Source organism: Pseudophryne corroboree, chromosome 5 (genome assembly GCF_028390025.1).
Source record: "Pseudophryne corroboree isolate aPseCor3 chromosome 5, aPseCor3.hap2, whole genome shotgun sequence".
Taxonomy (NCBI): domain Eukaryota; kingdom Metazoa; phylum Chordata; class Amphibia; order Anura; family Myobatrachidae; genus Pseudophryne; species Pseudophryne corroboree.
Genome location: NC_086448.1, coordinates 397,400,146 through 397,423,997, shown reverse-complemented (window position 1 = coordinate 397,423,997; position 23,852 = coordinate 397,400,146). Strand labels below are relative to the sequence as shown.

The 23,852-nt window shown below is 43.4% G+C and overlaps 1 protein-coding gene across 2 annotated transcripts in view; it reads left to right on the top strand.

Moving 5' to 3' along the window:
• EPB41L4B (erythrocyte membrane protein band 4.1 like 4B) overlaps nucleotides 1–23,852 on the top strand; it is a 574,953-nt gene that overhangs the window by 272,908 nt on the left and 278,193 nt on the right. For both annotated transcript variants that reach the window (XM_063922726.1, XM_063922725.1), the window contains 2 exons: nucleotides 6,672–6,716; nucleotides 9,231–9,283. In XM_063922726.1, coding sequence (XP_063778796.1) covers nucleotides 6,672–6,716; nucleotides 9,231–9,283 — 98 coding nt within the window. The remainder of the gene's footprint in view (nucleotides 1–6,671; nucleotides 6,717–9,230; nucleotides 9,284–23,852) is intronic.

The window sequence follows — 23,852 nt, the reverse complement described above, 5'->3', positions numbered from 1 at the left end:
GAGCGCACGCTGCCGATGTTAGGATGGCGGGTCATCGCAGCTGTTTGTTGTGAGTAATGTATTATTGGGTATTTATATGTCGTGCCTGGTGAGCTGCTCTCAGTTGGCTTCTGACAGTGGAAGGTGAAAGTGACATGATGCTGGGGTCTCAAACGGTCATTTACTGCCCAAGGTCGACAGACTGATAAGTGACCATTATTCCTTCCTATATATGTATCATTGACGTTTTGTCTGAGGCACCATGGGTGCTCAAGTGGATTTGCCTATATTTGGATGTTATTTCTGAACCTTTACCACTTTAAGACATTTTTACAGTGCCCTCTTTGGGTGAAAAGTAAATTGTTTATTTATAGCTCTGAGTTCCATTTTTCTACAAATTCTATTTTATCTGGACCAATCTGGAACGGCTTAAGGGAATCACCGCTTATGATGCACTATGGAAGAGTGCAGATGTGTACCTATCTATCTATCTTAGCTTTCTTTGTGTTCGCTCTTTCTTTTGGTGGGGGGAGGGGCTTGATAAGTATCATTTTAAATATGCTATGTCAAATACAGTATTCATTTGCTCACCCATGATTTATCATTTTTATTTCTCATACGTCCTAGAGGATGCTTCAAGAACCATGGGGTATAGACGGGATCCGCAGGAAACATAGCACACTTTAAGACTTTGATTGGGTGTGAACTGGCTCCTCCCTCTATGCCCCTCCAGACTCCAGTTTAGATTCTGTGCCCAGCGAGACTGGTCACACACAGGGGAGCTCTACTGAGTTTCTCTGAAAAGACTTTATGGTTAGGTTTATTATTTTCAGGGAGACCTGCTGGCTACAGGCTCCCTGCTTCGTGGGAGTGAGGGGAGAGAAGCAGACCTACTTCTTCTGAGTTCAAGGGCTCTGCTTCTTAGGCTACTGGACACCATTAGCTCCAGAGGGTTCAATCACTTGGTACGCCTAGCTGCTTGTTCGCGGTTCCGCACCGTCACCCTCCTCAAAGAGCCAGAAAAAAGAAGCCGGGTGAGTAAAAGAAGAAAAGAAGACTTCAGTGACGGCAGAAGACTTCAGTGTTGAGGTACCGCAGTGGACGCGCTGCGCGCCATGCTCCCACACACAGCGGCACTGACAGGGTGCAGGGCGCAGGGGGGGCGCCCTGGGCAGCATGAACACTGAAGTTGTAGACTGGCAAAAATATGTATTAAAAGTGCCTAGGCACTAAATATAGAACCCCCACCAGTATAATTTGCAGAATTGAGCGGGACTGACGCGTGCCGATGAGGGGGCGTGGCTTATCCCTCACAGCTCTATCCAGCGCCATTTTCTCCTCAGAGACGCTGGTCCTTCCTAAACACTGCTGCATGGATCAGAGTGGAAAATGAGGGGGGGGGGGAGGGGGGGCACAGTGGTTTGGTGTAATATAAAGTGAAATAAAAACACTATATCATGGGCGCTGGGGAAAATGAGCTGGTAAACTCCTTCTGTGTTTCCATGACAGAATGTACTGGGGTCTATCCCTTTTAGCCAGTGTAATGTCGGTGGGTGTTTGGTACACATGTGTTGGCATATTTGAGGCTGAGGGCTCTGCCACAAAGGGAATGACTATGTCGGTGCTGTCGACTCCTAGTGGTACTGTGTACATGTAAATATGTCAACATGTCAGTAGAGGTACATTTTTCCCAAGAGAAAACTACCAGTATATGGGAGACACAGACGTGGGGGGTGTCCCTGTCGGCACCAGCAATATCTGACTGGGTGGATATGAACATGATATTATGATGCATATCAGATAAATAAATACCTATATGTAATATGTATGTATAGTATGATTATATAGGTCTGTGGCACGATCACGTACGTGATAATATTATGGAGGTAGTCATATTCGTAGAATAGATGTCTCTCAGACCCCTCAGGGGCGCAAAAAAATTATTTTGCCTGGTTACTACTCCCTGAGATCGACTTGAAAATCTTTCTTAGGTCGACCATAATGTTTCCTGATCAGATCCTCAAAAATTGGCATTCAGTACCTGTTCTTATACACTAGAACGTAGTAACGTCACTAGGGACCTTGCTGTTCCTGACCAGAAAAAAATATATATGTGTATGTACAGTATATGTATGTATGTATATATATATATATATATATATGTGTGTGTTTGTGTGTGTGTGTATAGGTGCATTGGAAGGTATATATGTATGCATGTATATATAAAAGTATATTTATAATGAATGCTGAGGTAATGTTTGTCCTTCTCAATGGATAGAAGGTGAGAGTCACCCCCTGGTCTCCACAGGGCCCTGTCACAAAGGATCGAATGCATGAAGATATGTGATACTCTAATTATGTGTCCGCATGTACGTTGTTTATGCTTGCATTACATGTGCATGGGGGAGTAGTTGTATGCAACTTAAGTTGAGTCATGTCTATATCATTGCAGCATACTGCCGTGCGACTACAAGGGATATTGGACTCTTGTTTTCGCGAGCCCCTTCCATGGCGGTCTCGACTAGAAGAACGTTGTGGATTCACCAAGGAAATGCTGAGGATGACTCCGAGAATAACTGGAGTATCTTCCCTATGAAGGTGAAACCTGGTTTGGGGATGGCTTTGTTAAGTTGATCTCGGCAGATACCACTGGTAAGTCTACCTTCTTGACCTATGTTCCCTCACAACGGTTGGTGACACATTTTTCTGGGATGCAGTCATTTAGACCGAATGGATACGGTTTTCCCTTTCTTTGCAGGTAGAGGAAGGTGAAAAGGTAAGAGGTCAGCAGCCTTTTCAAGTTCGCAGAAACAGGAATCATCCTCTGTTTCTACTACATCCACTGCCTGTCGCTGGGTCTATCTTGCGGGAGCCCACACCTGTGGGACCACATCTAACACTCTTCAGTCAGTCCTGGAACAGACATGGACCAGTGAGTTTAATGAATAGAGTCCCAAGGGGGACATACTGGAGTTTCCAGACGATTCCCCTCACTGATTTTTCAAATAAACCTTTCCAATTCTCCTCTGGATGGGGAGGTAGTATGCGACGCCATACAGGAGTTTGGTCAGGAACAGGTCATTGTCCTGCTGTCCCGGTCATAAAAAAAAAAAAAGCTGTGATTCAAGCTTTTTCGCGCTACTGAGGCCAGAAGGCTTGGTAACAATTCCAAACAATTTCTACTTAAGAAGTTGAACTACAAGATGGAATCTCTCGGGGCAGGGATCTCCAAACTGTTAAGGAGAAAGAGGGTCTAAATTTGGTTCTTCCGCATTAGGCTTACCTGGTTTTGCTATTCAGGATTGCCAGTGCCAATTCATTGGAGTGATGGCAGTATGATGGTTTTCTTCAATAGTGTAAGAGTCATTATTACTCTGTACTGGGATGCTCCCCGGCGTCCGGGGAGGGTAAGAAACAAGTGGTGCAAAACGTTGTTTTATCCCTGACGGAGCTTCAACAAAGTGGTTGGCTCCTAAACTTACCAGGATCACGGTTGATCCCAACGACGCTGTTGTCGGCGTTGAAAAAGATGTTAGATACAGAACTGTTGAGAGTTCATTTTTTCCAATGAAAAGAACTTTGAAGATCCAGAGTCGGGTCAGATCTACAACAGTGTCAATCCATCAATACGTTCCATTGATGAAAAAGAGTTGAGTCCTACGAGGCCATTCAGTGAGCAGGTTAAATGCCAGAGAGTTTTTTTAGCGGGACCAATCGGACAAGTGGTCCGGGTCTCACCTGCACAGGCACCGGAAGATAATCTTATCTTCCAGGACCAGAATTTCTCTCCTGTGGTGGCTGCTTAGTTCTCACCTCCTAGAGGGACGAAGGTTTGCGATCCACGATTGGATCCTGGTGTCCATGGAGGCAAGACTCCAGGGCCGGGGAGCAGTCATTCAGGGGGAAACAAATTTCCAGGGAAAATGATCAAGCCAGAAAGCTTGTCTGCACATAAACATTCTGGAACATCTTGTTCGTGGTCTGCCTGTCTTAATTCAATTGGACTACATACAGCAGTGGCGTACGTAAACCGTCAGGGCGGATCGGAGAGCAGAGCGGAGATGGCAGATTCCACAAAAGTTTTCCGCTGGGCGGAAAGGCATGTAATCGCTCAGTCAGCGATCTTCAGTTTGGGTGTAGACAACTGGGAAACAGACTTCCTCAGCAGACACGATCTCCATTCAGGAGAGTGGGGTCTTCATCAAGAGGTCTTTGCAGAAATGTCAAGTCGTTGGGGAATTCCTCAAATAGACATGTTGACGTTTCACCTCAATAAGAAACTTCCAAAATATTGTTCAAGGTCAAGGGACCCTCAAGTAATAGAGGTGGATACCTTGGTGACACCGTGGGTGTTTCAGGCGGTCTAGGTGTTCCCTCCACTTTCAATCATTCCAAGGTGATAAAGATCAGAAGAGGAACAAGGGTTCAGGTGATACTCTTTGTTCCAGACTTGCCAAGGAAGGCCTTATATCCAGATCTTCAGGAGTTGTTCATAGCAGATCCCTGGCCTCTTCTTCGAGAGGTCCTGTTACAACAGTGGCCGTGCGTGTATCAAGACTTACCGCGGCTGTGTTGAGGGCATGGAGGTTTAATGCCAAATCATAGCCCGGAAGGGTATTCCCAGTGAAGTCATTCCCACACTTATTTAGGCTAAAAAAGAAGTAACGGCAAAGCGTTACCACCGTATTTGGAGGAAATATGTGTCTTGGTGTGAATCCAAGAAAGCTCCTAAAACTGAGGATTTTCAGCTGGGGCGGTTGCTCCATATTTTATAAAGTACAAATTTCGGCCTTATCAATTTTCTTTCAGAAGGAAAGGCCTTCCTTCCAGAAATACAGACCTTCTTGAAAGGCGTGTTGCACATCCAACCTCCTTTTGTGCCTCCTGTGGCTCCATGGGATCTTAATGTGCTGTTGCAGTTCCTGCAATCTTATTGGTTTGAACCTTTACATAAGGTTGCATTACAATTTCTTGCTTGGAAAGTGGCTGTGATGTTGGCCTTAGCATCTGCAAGGCGGGTATCTGAATTGGCGGCTATGTCTCACAAAAGCCCTATTTAATCTTCCATGCTGATAGTGCGAAGTTGAGAACTCATCAACAATTTCTGCCAAAAGTGGTTTCACTTAAACCAGCCTATTGTGGTGCCAGTGATTACTGACACCTTGGCGTAATCGAAGTCTCTCAATGTGGTCAGAGCTTTAAAAATATATGTCGCCAGAACGGCTCATATTAGGAAAACAGGCTGTTTGTCCTATGGGCTCCCAACAAGATTGGGGCTCCTGCTTCCAAGCAGACTATTGCGTGCTGGATCTGTAATACGATTCAGCGGGATCATTCTACGGCAGGATTGCCGTTACCAAAATCGGTGAAAGGTGGGCTCATCCTGGGCGGCTGGCCGAGTGGTCTCGGCATTACAGCTTTGCTGAGCTGCTACTTGGTCGGGATCAAACACTTTTACGAAGTTACAGGTTTGATACCCCGGCTGCTGTGGACCTCTTGTTTGGTCAATCGGTGCTGCAGAGTCGTACGCACTCTTCCGCCCGTTATAGAGCTTTGGTATAAACCCCATGGTTCTTGAAGCATCCCCAGCATCCTCTAGGACGTCTGAGAAAATAGGATTTTAATACCTACCGGTAAATCCTTTTCTCTTAGCCCGTAGAGGATGCTGGGCGCCCGTCCCAGTGCGTACTGTATCTGCAGTTATTGGGTATGCTTACACACTTGGTGTGTTGTGTTTAAGTCAGCCTGTAGCTGATGATGTTCATGACATGGCATGCGTTATGCTGTTATTGGTTGTGTTACATTTTATGTCAGCGTATTGTTGCATATTCTTCATGCCGTCGGATGGTGTTCTATTGAATGCTACGTTCTGCGGCATACTGAGGTGTGAGCTGGTAAGATGCTCACCGTGGTTTAACAATAAATTATTTCCTCGAAATGTCCGTCTCCTTGGGCACAGTTACTTAAACTGGAGTCTGGAGGAGGGGCATAGAGGGAGGAGCCAGTTCACACCCAATCAAAGTCTTAAAGTGTGCCTATGTCTCCTGCGGATCCCATCTATACCCCATGGTTCTTGAAGCATCCCCAGCATCCTCTACGACTAAAGGGCCCTACACACTGGCCGATTTTTTGAAAGATATGAACGATCTCGTTCATAAATGAACGAGAACTCGTTCATATCTTTCAGTGTGGAGACTCCTGCGATGAACGATGCTCGGCCCCGCGCTCGTTCATCGCTGGTCTCCCGTCGGCTGTGCATGCAGGCCAATATGGACGATCTCGTCCATATTTGCCTGCACTTCAATGCAGCCGCGTGACGGGGGGAGTGAAGAAACTTCACTCCCCCCGTCACTGCCCCCTTGCCGCCGGGTCGCTCGTCGGCCATATCCGCCGTCGGGCAGCTCGGCGGCGGGTCGGCCAGTGAGTAGGGCCCTTAAGAGAAAAGGATTTACCGGTAGGTATTAAAATGCTATTTTTTGTGGGATAGCAAAAAAACTGTAGTTTACTTCCTTGTGTGTTTAGGACTCCTAGTGATATCTCTAGCACCTGAAATCTGTAGTGCTTTGTTTTAACCTGGCTGCTGTTCAAAGTAAATGTGAAATGTTTGTATATTTAATATTGTTCATTTTCAGAAACAAACTAACACGTGTATTTGGTTTCGTTTTGATCGGTCGTTCCCACCTGTTTTTTAGGTATCTATTTGTATTACAGCTTAGACAAGACATTCTTTCGGGAAAGTAAGTATTTGAAGCAGCACCACAAATCAGTTGTTTAAAATGTTCCCTGTATTGTGAACCCACTTGTGTCTTTAAATCATTAAAAAAGAGAAAAAGTTACTTTTAATTCTTCTTAGAGGCTTTGTGTCAAAGGACATATCTATAGTAAGGAATAGGTGACAAAAAGTAAAATATTTTCAGTTAGCTGTGATAGTATTGATGAATTTGCAATCCAAGTATTGTACCTGATGGTGCTGCAACTAATGGGGTGACTGTACATGGGACTGGCATGGCATACTGCACAACTGAAGCACCTGCTGGCAGACACTTGTCAACACATTGAACAAAAATGTGATATTCAATCTGCGCCAAACAAATGAAGGGTAATGGATACTTATTTTTGAGAACGGTCCATATATAATTTTCAAAAGTCCCAATATCTTGTTTCTTTAAATAGAACCGAGAGACAGTCTCCTCCAAATGGATACCATATGTAAAAGAGAACACACAAAGAAATCCAATGTGTAGTATAGTTTTTTGTTATAAAAGTCTGGATAAAAGGGGATAAGGGAAGATCCGATAATACTCTTTAATTCTGAGAACTTCAAAGATTATATGGTCACCCCAAAATCGTGCACTGATCAAAGGAGTGGATGCTCACTCTTGGGCTTACATGAAGCAAAGGGTCCTATGCTTATAAAGGTATCTTTACTTTATACGTCCCCGATTGACACCAAAGTGAACCTAATTCATACAGCCAGAAGAAAATCACGCTTACACGTATGCTTACTTGTAGCGAGTATTGTAAGTTCATGTAAAGGTTTCTTTAAAATTCTTCCCCCGCTGTCGAGAATCTCCTCACAAATCCATGCCTGATTGCTGTAGACATTCAAGAGGAGTAAACTGAAGTTCCATAATAAGCTTTATTATTTTGCCTGACAGCGCACAATCACATAACACGTGTACAGCAGCTTCTGCAGCACCAGCACATCCACAGCTGCCAGTCTTCAACAGGGAGGATCTGTCACACTGCACTAAGAAGCTAAGAAGCTGCTGTACACGTGTTATGTGATTGTGCGCTGTCAGGCAAAATAATAAAGCTTATTATGGAACTTCAGTTTACTCCTCTTGAATGTCTACAGCAATCAGGCATGGATTTGTGAGGAGATTCTCGACACCGGGGGAAGAATTTTAAAGAAACCTTTACATGAACTTACACTACTCGCTACAAGTAAGCATACGTGTAAGCGTGATTTTCTTCTGGCTGTATGAATTAGGTTCACTTTGGTGTCAGTCGGGGACGTATAAAGTAAAGATACCTTTATAAGCATAGGACCCTTTGCTTCATGTAAGCCCAAGAGTGAGCATCCACTCATTTGATCAGTGCACAATTTAGGGGTGACCATATAATCTTTGAAGTTCACGGAATTAAAGAGTATTATCGGATCTTCCCTTATCCCCTTTTATCCAGACTTTTATAACAAAAAACTATACTACACATTGGATTTCTTTGTGTGTTCTCTTTTACATATGGTATCCATTTGGAGGAGACTGTCTCTCGGTTCTATTTAAAGAAACAAGATATTGGGACTTTAGAAAATTATATATGGACCGCTCTCAAAAATAAGGATCCATTACCCTTCATTTGTTTGGCGCAGATTGAATATCACATTTTTGTTCTATGTTCCTTATTTATTCCTGTTTTGATAACACTGGAAGATTTTCGTTTGCTGCCTCCACTGTTCCAGCGCAGGTGTATACTATTTTTTCTTTGTATACTTGTCAACACATTATTTGCAGATAACATATGCAAACTATGTTGTTCAGCATACAGTAAGTGTGTTATTGAGCGTGTTTCTCTGTTTGTGATAGACATTTCCATACTTTATAATTTTCCCATAATGCTTTAGTTTCTAAATTCTAAATTGTGTTCATGTAGTCAAGCCTAATTGTTCGAACATGCTTATCAATTACACTGTCCCCTTAAACCTTCTCTTGTGCTTAGGGTCTATTTTCTCAAATACATGTAAAATAAATGTAAATTAAAATAAAAAATAAATGTACAGTACTTGTTTTACGGTTGCCACATGTGAGCATGCTTGCAGTATTTATAAACAATAACTAGTTAAATGAAACCTTTACTTTTGTAAACCATAGTAATATGTAGTGCAGGTTTTCCCAACCTCTGTCCTCAAGGCCTCAGTGCAGGTTTTACTGGTTTACAGGCTTTAGCACAGATGGTTAACTGATGTACTTATTGGGGGAGATTCAAATGTTTGAATAGTTGGTTGAGTGTCTTTTTTTTTTTTTTCCTGTCTATTAGATAGGAAAAAACAGACTCCCTGCTGACTTTTCAAACATTTGAATCTCCCCCATTAAGTCACCTGTGATCAAGCATGGATATCTCTACAACCTGAACTGTTAGTGTGTGCCTTGAGGTTAGTGATGGCTAATGTAGTACATGAGGAGTAGGAGAGATTATCACTACTGTAAATGTTATAATTTGTTTTTTTGCCTTTTTCTCTTCTTTGTTAGGTTGAAATGTCCTTATGAGACTGCAGTAGACTTGGCAGCTTGGTGTTTACAAGGTACTCTAATTTCCTTTCACTAAATGTGACAGTTGGATACTCTTCATTTTTTAGCAAGTGGCATGAGACCTGATGATCAAGGAGAGTGGTTAACAATACAAGGCACAAAATTATTGTTATGCTTTGGTTGTGGAATTGGTTTTACATAGTCCGTGAAATGTAAGTGCTTTAATCAAATAGAATGCAGCCCTGTCAGACCAGTATACAATACAGAGCCCAATCTGAGAAACAGAATACAGTGCAGAGATCCTGCAGACGTTATATTACACAGAGCACCCCACATCACTTTATGGTAGTGGAGACGGATAAAGAGCGATAAATTACCAGACAACCAGCCACTGTTCTTTTTCAAACACAACCTGTTTCATGGCAGTTAGGAAGCTGACTGACTGGTCATTTATCACTCTTTATCCGTGATAAATGACCAGCCAATCATTGGGGAAGCAGTGGTAGGGGCCCTTGCTTAGGGGTGTGACCAGCCAACATAGAGGCATGGCTAACCATTAGAGCATGCATGGTATGTGCCCTTGATTAATATAGTCCTTGCATGATAATGTATGGGATTAATAATACCAATGCATGGTAGAAAATACACCACGGTCCTGTGCAGTATAATATAACATATATATATAATTCAAGTGCACAATCTGGAACCTGATCTCTAGAGGAAGGGGTTAGGCCCAAGGAAGTATGGCCCACTGGGGGTTCCCTGTGGTCTAGTCCAGCCCTGCAGATGAATCTTTGTTAAGGAGGGCAAACATATATGTTTTGCTGTAGCATTAATTTTTATAAAACTAATACAAATGTACAACAAATCGTATTTTAATAGTGTGGTAAATAATCTTTGCTAGATGTAATATTTCTGCTGTCTACAAAACTTTCAAGTCTCTTTCAACACGGGTAAAAAGCAACATACAGATGTGTCCTATCATTTTTGCACAATATGGCACGAGACTCCTTGAAGGATTTCTGTGCTGTGCACTTTTTACTTAATTTTGCGTCTAATGACCTGATTCAGATATGTACGGTATTGAACTGCCACAGATGAAGTCACTGTGCAAAACAGTTAAACTAATATTCTAACACTGCAGCTGTTTTCCTCAATTTTGCATCTTACTTTGCTTATAGTAGACTTTAGTACTATGTAGATAAGTATCGTTGCATAGGAATTGGTATAAAGCCACAGATTAAGCAGAATGATGCATGGCGAGGCTCTCTTTTAGCAGACCTGTCTTTTGCCAAATTGTTGGTAATTTTTGGTGATTGTGTTAATTTTTCCTCCATTTTCTACTTTTTACTTCACTGTTCTACGTTTTCCACAGTTTTGTGTCAAAGTTCAGTTGTAGAGTTTTAGGTATTTAGGATTACTGTTATGTTGCAAAATCTGTGATGCACTAAACAGGGCTGTTTTCCGTGATTTGAAGATAGGTGTATGTTGATAAATATGTATACAGATATTCCCCTGTACAACTTTGCCTGTGACGCGTTCGCATAGCAGGCCACACACAGTACCATGTTGTGGCGTTTGCAGATGCGTATCCCGTGAATGCTTTCCACAATAGGAAGCAAGACGGAGCCAGTGACCAGACAGCAGGAGTAAGAGGCTTCCGCTGCCATGTTTAGTAAGAGGGGGACCGGGACACATTGTGGGGAAGGGTAGCGAGAGGATAGTTACATTGCTCGTTGTGTGCAATCGTGGTGCACGTGCGTATGCACGCGCCAGCAATCATTAGCATTACAAAGCAGCCATGGCGTTGCATATTCCCGCAATGCATTCACATTGCGGAAGCACTGCACCATGGCTTTAAAAAAAAGCCAAGCTGACTGAGGACACATCTGCACTAGATATATTTGTACCATTGTAAAAACAAACCCCTTTTCTTTTAGTTATACCGTACCATTGTGTTTGGGGGGGAATTGTTCAACTACAGCATTTGCATGCTGCTAAATGGAGATTGTGGGATATCCTGAGATTTTGGCAAGGTGTTCACTTTTTAAGCATACAATGTGTATAATTTCTAAGAATATAGAATAACGCATTATGGTGATCTTCTTTACTGCTCTGTGTACTGTATATTGTTAGTATACATCAGTGGTTCTCAATCTGTCCTCAAGGACCCCTAATGTTTTACATTTTTCAGTTCACATGTGGATACTTAAAATGTGACAGTTGGTCATACACCGTGTACCTGCTGGGAGACCTACAAAAAGTAAACCGTTAAGGGTCCTTCAGGACAGAGTTGGGAACCATCACTGGTATACATGCTTGCCTACTTTTTTGTTTTCTCTCCTTTTCTGGGACGAAAGATGCATATGACCATTGCCAGGGACAGGTCCAGGGTCAATCACAGGATCTTGAGAGGGGTGATTCCAAATGTTTGATTTTAGAGTATGGCCAGCACTTTTTCTGAGTCCCGGGTCACAGAATTTCTGATGGCAGCCCTGGATGAAATGAATGATGGAACGATACCTTGTTCAGTCCTTCATTACACTGCACAGTGCCGCATATGGTATCGTCTGATTGGCTGTGCAGCATGGCCAACCAGAGCTTGTATGCGACCCGAGGGAGTGCTCAATCCTGCGTACACAGTTAACGATCTTCACAATTTGTCGTTCCAATATGACAAATAGTGAAAATATCGTTCTAGTGTGCACCCGGCCTTAGGGATACCGGAAGACAAGTACAAGTTTGTGAAATACTCGTCTATTGTACTAGTTGTATGTAAAAAGCTTACAAAACAATCTTTACTTTTTAAATTATATATATATATATATATATATATATATATATATATATAATATTCATATATTTATATATATTAACCAGTGGGAGAATTTAGAATTGTAAGCACACATTATCATGCCCCGTGTTAAGAAGCCTCTCTTCTTGTTGGTAGCCAGGGTCATAATTATGGTGTTTGAGTGGTGCCGTCGTCCAAGACGCAGGGCCCTGGGGGCGGCACTCTCACTGCTCCATGGTGTGAAGACCCTGAGTTTTAGAGTGTAAACTCAGAGTATACCCCAGGACTTCTGGGTCAGGTCACGCAGACAGGAGATAGATAAAGATAAAACAATATATTTATTATAGATTTACTTAGTATAAGTTCTCCAAATACATAATAAATTAAACTAGAACAATAGGTCCGAATAAACACCAGTTTACCGTCAGACTTTCCAGCGCTCTCCCACACTGTCATGACCAGATGTAATGTAATTTGCAGGATCACAAGAGTTTTGATGAAGTTTCTGTATATCAGAGCCAATTAGTCTGCAAATCCCAAGATAAGTTTGTAATACAGTAGCCGCAGTGCTGCCAGGCACAGTCCTCAGCACACTGGTAGGAGCTGAGACTCCAAAACTAGTAGCTTTTAGAAGCCAAAAACCACACACACACCTGGAGCTCTCCTGCCTTGTCCCTTTTAAAAAGAGTTCCAGTTTAAACCACTAAAGTCCCTCGTGCAAATGGTGGTCTTAGGTAAAGGTCTCCCCTGATTGGTAAAACTCAATGAGAGTCTGTAAAAGAGATGAGTCATGAGGAGATCCCCCCTGTTGTTCTCATGCCCCCAGTGTCTGGCTTAGTCCTAGGGGAGAATAATGGGATCTTGATGCAATTAATCCTTTTGAGATGGTGGATGATAGCCAGTCACTTCCTTTATTTAACCCTGTATAGTCATTTGTGACATCAGAGGGCCTCCAGCTGCTCTCAGCTTCCTGTTCTTAGGGTCTCTACAGGGAATGACTGGCACAGAATAAAACATCACACCTGGCCCTGTTTAAAAACAATAGTTTACATACCTTTTGTGCTAAAACATTGTGAGAATTAGCCTGGGGCAGTCCATTCTGTCACATACCGCCACCTTCTTAAATCCAGGTAGCAGGGTTGGTTCCTAGCATGGACCAGCCATGTGATCTGGAACAGGTGCGATGTTAAGTGAGGGTGGTGGGCCCCTTTAACACCTCCCCCATGTTCCAACGTTGATCAGCACTAGATTCTTCCTGTATTGCACTGCCTCCAATACTCTGCCTTTCTTGCTTTCCTCTAACAAATCAGGTAAGGGGTCTAACCCATGGTCCTTTATGGGGTTACAACATATCACCATTGCTGCTACATTGTTTTCCACGCTTTGAGACGATTAATGTGGAAAGTCCTGATATGTTGCCTACCCTTATCCAGGGCAACCATGTAATTCACTAGGTCTAACTGTTTCATCAAAGATGTAAGGGCCATCCAAGGTAGCCTGCAATTTATTTTTACGTACTGAGATAAGCACCACTACCTTCTGACCCCTAATAACTCCCTGGCTATGGCATTCTAGTTATACCATTGAGCTTGTTGGGGCAGTGCACCTTGGGGGCTGTCTTGCGTTAAAGCCATTAATCTTGCCATCTTTTCCAACATACTGCAGTATAGTTTGCCCATGATCATTAAAACTTCCTTCCCAGCTTCCACGTACTAGATCCAGGGATCCTCTAGCCCTGAGGCCATACAACACTTGAAAGGGGGAAAACCCAGTAGACTCTTGTGGCACTTACCCATATGCAAACAGGAGATGTTGCAGAGCCTTTTTCCCAGTCCCTCCCCTCTGATTGTGCATATGCCTAAAACAGGTGTTTGAAGGTTCTTTTATTTCTTTCACCCAGTGTGTTAGTCCGTGAATTATAAGGGGTAGTCCTTAAGGGATGTATTCCCCATTTTTCTCGTAATGTCTCTAACAATATCCACTCAGATTGGGCCCCCTGATCCAATACAACCTCTTTGGGATGGCCCATCCTTCTAAATATGTCCATCAGGGCCTAAACTACATGCTCTGCATCTATAGATGACAGTTCTACAGCTTCGGGATAGCGAGTTGCAAAGTCTGAGGGTCAGACTTTTTTTTTTCATACGTCCTAGAGGATGCTGGGGTCCACTTCAGTACCATGGAGTATAGATGGTTCCGCAGGAGCCATGGGCACTTTAAGACTTTTCAAGGTTGTGAACTGGCTCCTCCCTCTATGCCCCTCCTCCACACCTCAGTTTTAGAAATGTGCCCAGTCAGACTGGATGCACTCCAGAGGAGCTCTGCTGAGTTTCTCTGAAAAGACTTATGTTAGGTTTTTTATTTTCAGGGAGGTCAGCAGCCTTTTCAAGTTCGCAGAAGCAGAAATTGTCCTCTGTTTCTACCACATCCACCGCATGTCGCTGGGTCTATCTTGCAGGAGCCCACACCGGTGGGACCACGTCTAATACTCTTCAGTCAGTCCTGGAATGGACATTTACCAGTGAGTTTAAGAATAGAGTTTCAAGGGGGATATACTGGAGTTTCCAGACGATTCCCCTCACTGATTTTTCAAATAGACCTTACCGATTCTCCTCTGGACGGGGAGGTAGTATGCGACGCCATACAGGAGTTGGGTCAGGATCAGGACATTGTCCTGCTGTCCCGGTCACACACACAAAAAAAAGCTGTTATTCAAGCTTTTTTGTGCTTCTGAGCCTGGACGGCTCGGTCAGAACAATCCCAAAAATTTCTACTTTAGAAGTTGAACTACAAGATGGAATTTCTCAGGGCAGGGATCTCCAATCTGTAAAAGGAGAAAGAGGGACTAAGTACGGTTTCTTCCGCATTAGGCTTACCTGGATTTGCTATTCAGGATTGTCATTGCCAATTCACTGGAGTGATGGCGGTTTGATGATTTTCCGTCAATAGTAAAAGTCATTATTATTCTGTATTGGGACGCTCTCCTGACTACGGCGAGGTCGAGAAACAAGTGGTTCAAATCTTTGTTTTCTCTGACAGTTCTTCAACAAGGTGGTTGGCTCCTGAACTTGTCAGAGTCACTGTTATACAAAAGATAGGTAAACACTATACTGGGCGCCAAATGACAATGTAAAACAATCGAGTAATTGAAATCAAAAAGGTGATCCAAGTATATTGGATGGACGTCCCTTTAAAATACTTGCAATCAGGCGTATAGAGGGTTCTCTGATTTCCTCATAAATCGGCGGGCAATCTCAGCAGCAATCCAGTTCGTGGTGTCATAAAAAATGGAGAGAGAGGAATATCTAGTGTAACGCTGTTTTATTCCTTTACAAGATAATAACATGAATATTCCATACAAATAGTTCTTTCCAATAAATACAATCGATTTTTTATCCTACATGGAGCACATACAGCATGGAAGATACTGGCTGTGCTGTGTAAAAAGGTTGCAATTACCAGATAGTAGGAGGATAAAGTATCCTCAGACAAGCGTGTTTCTAGTCGCCAGATGGCCTCCCGGGAAATGGCGCTCTGGGTTATCCGGCAATAGCTCCTTCCACAAACAGCAGACCAAGTGTCCCCGGCTGTTCCAACGCGTTTCAGGCCTTACTAGGCCCTTTCTCAAGGCTGATATGCTCCTCCTACACACTACAGTCCTTTTATTCTTCAGCTAACCAATCATAGTGTTAATTAAAAAGTGGTAACATCTGTATCAAAAATGGCTCCCTCCATAACTTGATCCCGGTTGCCATAGCAACCACTTCCGGTTAAACATCATGCTGACGATTTATAATATACATCTATAGACAAACTTAGTATAAAATGGCATACATGGAACATGAACAATAAACTCCCTTTCTATCCCCCCGTGGATATATATTTTGGACACAGGGTGTTAAAACATTGTCGTAGATACATCTTTTGTGGCGCGTATTGAGCCTAGCCGTCCCCGGTTGCTAGGTTACCGTAAAGCAGTCCGATGTAGTAGGCGGTCCGTCACTTCCGCCCACTGTTCACCCGGTACGTCATTTGACGACTTCCGGTTGTTAGTTGGGTCCCAGGGGTCTGCTTCCCCGTACATGTTGTCGCTTCCGCCCTCCGGCACGTCACTGGCTGGTTCCCTTCCTGTTATGTTTATTATGTTTAACCAAGTCCCGGCCAAGTTCAGTCCCGCTCATCAATAATGTCCGACAAGAGACTTCCAGCAGGGAAAATTAACAATGTATACTCCGGATTCAATACCTATTTAATTTAAAATAAAGGCAGCCTTTTAATATTAAGCATTTTACCTCGAGACTGCTAATGTAACATAGTAAAATTCAGAAAAAACTTATTATAAATAAATTGTACACAAAAATTAAGTGAAAACTAAAGAATTAGAAAAATTAAAAAAAAAATTCATGAAAACCACTTAACTTCGAAATCTGAATTAAGCCCCCTAGGTATAAGCGTATTGTACTTGTAGATTAATTGCATCTCCTTTCTAGCCAATAATTTAGAGGTGGATTTTTGACGTTGATTCGCTTCTACTCGATTTAACCCTACAAATCTCAAGATATGGCCTGGATCACAATTATGTTTTTTTTTTAAATGATTAGAGAGTGCATGAGTATCTAGACCTTTCTTTATATTTCTCAAGTGCTCACTCACACGTATTTTTAGGGGCCTAGATGTCCTGCCTATATAGAACATGTGGCATGAGCACTCTATGGCATATACAACGTTTTTTACGTTACAGGTTATGAAATCGTTGATCTTATGCATTAACCCGTTGATTTCCAATTGTTCTAGCTTCTTCCCACTATCCGTCTTGATTGTCCTACACCCTACACATGATCCACACCTGTGGAAACCTATGGTGTTGATCTGTCCCTTTTTCTTCAATGAAGGGAGATCACTTCTAACCAGGTTGCTGCTTATATTAGGGGCTTTTTTGTATATGAACACCGGTTTGTCTGGTAAGATATCTGTCAGTACTGGATCTTTTTTCAAAATATTCCAGTGTTTCCTGATAGAATGTTCCAGGGATTTATGTTGTATGCTGTAACTGGTTATGAAAGCATACTCGAAACGATTGGCTTCCCCCCTAGATGGTATTTTGTCCTTCAGTAGTTCTTCCCTCCTGGTTTCCAATGTCAGTTCCTTAATTTTCCTAATATTTTCAGTTTCATATCCGCTCCCTTTAAACCTCTTTTCCAGTTGTGTGGCCTGTTGTTCAAAAATTAGATCCTCAGAACAATTTCGTCTGATTCTCTTGAACTGGCTGTTTGGTATTGACTGTAGCCAGTTGGAGTGATGACAACTATTTCTGTCAATGTATGTTTGGGAGTCTGTCGGTTTCGTGTAAGTTTTAGTACACAGGTTACCGTCTTTAATGTAGAGTGTGATATCCAAAAAATCTACACTTTCCAAACTTATAAGGAAAGTGAGATTGATATTCAATGGGTTATTATTAAGATAAGTGCAGAATTTTTCTAGTTCGTCTCTTTCCCCTCTCCATATAAAGATGATATCACCGATATAACGTTTCCATGACACCAGGTTCGCCCCAAATGGGTTGGGTCCCCAGATATAGTCTGATTCCCATTTCCCCATAAATAAGTTGGCATAACTTGGGGCGAACCTGGTGCCCATGGCCGTCCCGACTTTTTGGAGATAAAAATCTCAGTCGAACATGAAGTAATTGTTCGCTAGAATAAAATGAACTGACTCGACCACAACATTTTGTAGATTGATATCCATTTTGCTCTTATTAAGAAATTCAGAGACCGCCCCTATTCCTGCATCGTGATCTATGATCGTGTACAGAGATTTAACGTCTGCTGTAATAAGCAGCATGCCATCCTCCCAGGGGACAGTAGGTAAATAGTTAAGCAGATCTTTGGTGTCCTTCAAGTGCGATCTGTTTGTTAGTACCAGTGGTTGCAAATGGTAGTCGATCATTTCTGATAAACTAGCTGTGATGGATTCAATCCCTGATACGATAGGATGTCCTGGAGGGTGTTGTGCATCCTTGTGGATCTTGGGGAGAAGGTAAATAACAGGTATTGCAGGTTCTTTATTGTGAATAAATTCTTGCTCTTTTTCGTTGAGTACTTTCAAGGGCCCATATTTTTTCGTGATGATCTCTAATTTTTCCTGGATTTTAGATGTTGGGTCGGCTCTTAATTTATGGTAGGTGGTTCTATCTGCCAGGTGAAGTGTAACTTCATTGACATACCATGACCTATCCATAACCACCCCCCCCCCCCCCCCCCCCCGCCTTTATCGGCGGGTTTGATGACAAGTTCTGTATTTGTTTTGAGGGATTTGGGGGCCGCCCTCTCTTTGAAAGTCAAGTTACATTTCACTCTACATACGTTCATCTCTCTTATATCGTCCTGGACCAACGTTGAAAATGTCTCCAGACAGTTCCCTTTCATATGGTGTGGATAAAACACGGATCTTGGCCTAAAGGGGGTGTTCGGCACAAGCTCTAGGTCCCCTAATTCCTGTACTGTCTCTTTGGTTAGAAAAAACTTTTTTAGGCAAAGTTTCCGTATAAATTTTTGTATGTCTATGAACGTAGAGAACTTGTCTAGTGTGGTAGTGGGGGGCATATTTCAAGCCCTTCTCTAATACAGACATCTCGGGTTTAGATAAGGTGTGTGAACTGATATTGAATATCTTTGTTCTTCCTGTTTCCTTCTCTTCTTGAGCGGCGGGTTCTGTAGAGGTTCCATCGTCCTTCTCCTGCTGATTTCTAGATAAGGAAATATTCACCCCCTTGTTATAACTAGTGATGAGCGGATTCGGTTTTACTCGGTTCTCAAAACCGAATCTTATTGACTCACTGATGTCACGTGTTTTGGATAGCCAATAAGATTCTGTTTTGAGAACCGAGTAAAACCGAATCCGCTCATCACTAGTTATAACGTGACTTGTCCCTTACTTTTTTGACTCTTATGCGTTTTTTACGAATTCCCCCCCTATGTGTTGGGCAGTCTCGAGGTAAAATGCTTAATATTAAAAGGCTGCCTTTATTTTAAATTAAATAGGTATTGAATCCGGAGTATACATTGTTAATTTTCCCTGCTGGAAGTCTCTTGTCGGACACTATTGATGAGCGGGACTGAACTTGGCCGGGACTTGGTTGCCTTGGCAACATAATAAACATAACAGGAAGGGAACCAGCCAGTGACGTGCCGGAGGGCGGAAGCGACAACATGTACGGGGAAGCAGACCCCTGGGACCCAACTAACAACCGGAAGTCGTCAAATGACGTACCGGGTGAACAGTGGGCGGAAGTGACGGACCGCCTACTACATCGGACTGCTTTACGGTAACCTAGCAACCGGGGACGGCTAGGCTCAATACGCGCCACAAAAGATGTATCTACGACAATGTTTTAACACCCTGTGTCCAAAATATATATCCACGGGGGGATAGAAAGGGAGTTTATTGTTCATGTTCCATGTATGCCATTTTATACTAAGTTTGTCTATAGATGTATATTATAAATCGTCAGCATGATGTTTAACCGGAAGTGGTTGCTATGGCAACCGGGATCAAGTTATGGAGGGAGCCATTTTTGATACAGATGTTACCACTTTTTAATTAACACTATGATTGGTTAGCTGAAGAATAAAAGGACTGTAGTGTGTAGGAGGAGCATATCAGCCTTGAGAAAGGGCCTAGTAAGGCCTGAAACGCGTTGGAACAGCCGGGGACACTTGGTCTGCTGTTTGTGGAAGGTGCTATTGCCGGATAACCCAGAGCGCCATTTCCCGGGAGGCCATCTGGCGACTAGAAACACGCTTGTCTGAGGATACTTTATCCTCCTACTATCTGGTAATTGCAACCTTTTTACACAGCTCTGCCAGTATCTTCCATGCTGTATGTGCTCCATGTAGGATTTAAAATCGATTGTATTAATTGGAAAGAACTATTTGTATGGAATATTCGTGTTATTATCTTGTAAAGGAATAAAATGGCGTTACACTAGATATTCCTTTCTCTCCATTTTTTATGACACCACGAACTGGATTGCTGCTGAGATTGCCCGCCGATTTATGAGGAAATCAGAGAACCCTCTATACGCCTGATTGCGAGTATTTTAAAGGGACGTCCATCCAATATACTTGGATCACTTTTTTGATTTCAATTACTCGATTGTTTTACATTGTCATTTGGCGCCCAGTATAGTGTTTACCTATCTTTTGTATAACATTGTTCTTTTTGGGAGTGAGTTACGCCCATATTTTGGTTCACACGGTTAAGGCAGCCATCTCCGCGCATTGGAGAGGTGCTCCATTTATTTTCCTTGTCAGAGTCACTGTTGATCCCAACGACGCGGTTGTTGGAGTTGGGAATAATGTTAGATACAGAACTGTTGGAAACTTGTTTCTTCCGGTGGAAATAACTCTGTGGATCCACAGTCGGATCAGATTTGCAACAGTGTAAATCCATCAATATACGTTCCGTTGATGAAGAAGATGGTTGCGGCCTACGAGGCCATTCAGTGAGCAGGTTAAATGCCAGAGTGGTGTTAGCGGGACCAGTTGGACATTTGGTCCAGGTCGCACATGCACCGGAAAATAATCCTATCTTCCAGGACCAGAATCTCTCTCCTGTGGTGGCTGCACAGTTCTCACCTCCTAGAGGGACAAAGGTTCGGGATCCAGGATTGGATCCTGGTGTCCATGGATGCAAGTTTCCGAGGCTGGGGAGCAGTCTTTCAAGGGGAAGAATTTCCAGGGAAAATGGTCTAGCCGGGAAGCTTGTCTGCAATAAGCATTCTGGAATTAAGGGCAATTTACAATGGCCTTCTACAAGCGGAAGATCTTCGCGATCTGCCCGTCTTAATTCAGTCGGACAACTTAAAAGCAGTGGCGTGAGTAAACCGCTAGGGCGGAACGAAGAGTAAAGCGGCAATGGCAGAAGCCACAAAAGTTTTCCGCTGGGCAGAAAGGCGTGTAAACGCTCTGTTAGCGGTCTTCATTCTGGGTGTAGAGAACTGGGAAACAGACTTCCTCAGCAGACATGATCTCCATCCAGGAGAGTGGGGTCTTCATCAAGAGGTTTTCACAGAAGTGACAGTTCTTTGGGGAATTCCTCAAATAGACATGATGGTGTCTCGCCTCAACAAGAAACTTCAGAGATATTGTTCCAGGTCGAGTGACCCTCAAGCAATAGCGGTGGACGCCCTGGTGACACCGTGGGTGTTTCAGTCGGTCTATGTGTTCCCTCCACTTCCACTCTTTCCAAAGGTGATAAAGTTCATAAGAAGAACAAAGGTTCAGGTGATCCTCATTGTTCCAGGACTAGCCAAGGAGGGCTTGGTATCCAGATTTACAAGAATTACTCATAGAAGATCCGTGGCCTCTTCCTCTACGAGAGGACCTGTTACAGCAAGGACCATGCGTGTATCAAGATTTACCGCGGCTGCGTTTGACGGCATGGCGGTTGATCGCCATATCCTAGCCCGAAAGGGTATTCCCAGTGAAGTTATTCCCACATTTCTTCAGGCTAGAAAAGAAGTAACAGCGAAACTTTACCACCGTATTTGGAGAAAATATGTGTCTTGGTGTGAATCCAAGAAGGCTCCTACAGAAAAATTTCAGCTGGGGTGTTTGCTACATTTTTTGCAAGCAGGTGTGGATGCGGGCCTAAAGTTAGGCTCCATTAGAGTACAAATTTCGGCCTTATCTATTTTCTTTCAGAAAGAATTGGCCTCCCTTCCAGAAATTCAGACCTTTTGTGAAGGGCGTGCTGCACATCCAACCTTCCTTTGTGCCCCCAGTGGCACCATGGGATCTTAATGTGGTGTTGTAGTTCCTGCAATCTCATTGGTTTGAACCGTTAAGTAAGGTTGAGTTGAAATTCCTTACTTGGAAAGTGGTCATGCTGTTGGCCTTGGCATCCGCAAGGCAGGTGTCTGAATTGGCGGCTTTGTCTCACAAAAGCCCCTATTTAATCTTCCATGCAGATAGAGCGGAGTTGAGAACTTGTCAGCAATTTCTGCCAAAAGTGGTTTCATAGTTTCATGTAAACCAGCCTATTGTGGTGCCAGTGGCTACTGACACCTTGGCGGAATCGAAGTCTCTCGATGTGGTCAGAGCTTTGAAAATCTATGTCGCCAGAACGGCTCAGATTAGGAAAACAGAGGCTCTGTTTGTCCTGTATGCTCACAATAAAATTGGGGCTCCTGCTTCCAAGCGACTATTGCGCGCTGGATCTGTAATACGATTCAGCAGGCTCATTCTACGGCAGGATTGAACCGAAATCGGTGAAGGCCCATTCTACCAGAAAGGTGGGCTCATCCTGGGCGGCTGCCCGGGGGGGTCTCGGCATTACGACTCTGCCGAGCAGCTACTTGGTCAGGTTCAAACATCTTTGCAAAGTTTTACAAGTTTGATACCCTGGCTGAGGAGGACCTCTTGATTGGTCAATCGGTGCTGCAGAGTCATCTGCACTCTCCCGCCCGTTCTAGACACTTGGTATAAACCCCATGGTTATTGAAGCATCTCCATCATCCTCTAGGACGTATGAGAAAATAGGATTTTAATACCTACCGGTAAATCATTTTTTCTTAGTCCGTAGAGGATGCTGGGCGCCCGTCCCAGTGTGTACTGTATCTGCAGTCATTGGGTATGTTTACACACATGGTGTGTTGTGTTTAGGTCAGCCTGTTGCTGACGATATTCAGGCCATAGCATGCGTTATGCTGTTACTGGTTGTGTTATGCTTTATGTCAGCGTATTGCTGCATATTCTTCATGCCGTCAGCTGGTGTTCTATTGAATGCCACGTTCTGCGGCATTCTGGAGGTGTGAGTGGGTAAAATGCTCACCGTGGTTTATCAATAAATTATTTCCTCGAAATATCCATCTCCCTGGGCACAGTTACTTAAACTGGAGTCTGGAGGAGGGGCATAGAGAGAGGAGCCAGTTCACACCCAATCAAAGTCTTAAAGTGTGCCTATGTCTCCTGCGGATCCCATCTATACCCCATGGTTCTTGAAGCATCCCCAGCATCCTCTACGGACTAAGAGAAAAGGATTTACCGGTAGGTATTAAAATCCTATTTTCGCACCGTGGTGGCAAAGAAGACTCTCATTCACTCTCATCTCTAGACTGGACTACTGTAACAACCTCCAATCTGGCCCTTTTCACTTCCACCTCTATCCACTTCAGTTTGTCCTTAGTGCTGCTGCTCAACTTATATTTCTATCCAAACGTATTATATTTGTCTTCCCTCTCCTCATAGCCCTACACTGACTCCCCTTCCCCTCCAGAACTCAGTTCAGACTTCTCATACTCGCTTGCAAAGCCTGTGCTCAAATCCTCGTCCATTTACAGATAACAAATATGGTTATCAAGCGCAGTGCCGTAACTAGGCATTTTAGCACTGTGTGCAAGAAACGGCATTGGCGCCCTCCCCCCATGCAAGACAGGGGCAGTGCGCATCGTAGGCGCGCAAAAAATATATAGGGGAGTGGCTTCATGGAGAAGGGGCATGCAATTCATACTATGGTGCCCAGTAGTCTCCATTATTCAAATTACACTGCACAGTAGCACCACTACAACAGGCAGAGCCCCTTTTACACATTACGGCAGCCAGTCCCCCTTTTTACACATTGCGGCAGACAGCGTGCCCCTTTTTACATATTATAGCAGACAGCGTGCCTTTTTATACATTACGGCAGACAGTCCCCCTTTTTACACATTACAGCAGACAGCATCCCCCTTTTACACATTACGGCAGACAGCGTCCCCCTTATTACACATTATGGCAGACAGTGTCCCCCTTTTTACACATTACAGCAGCCAGTCCCCCTTTTTACAC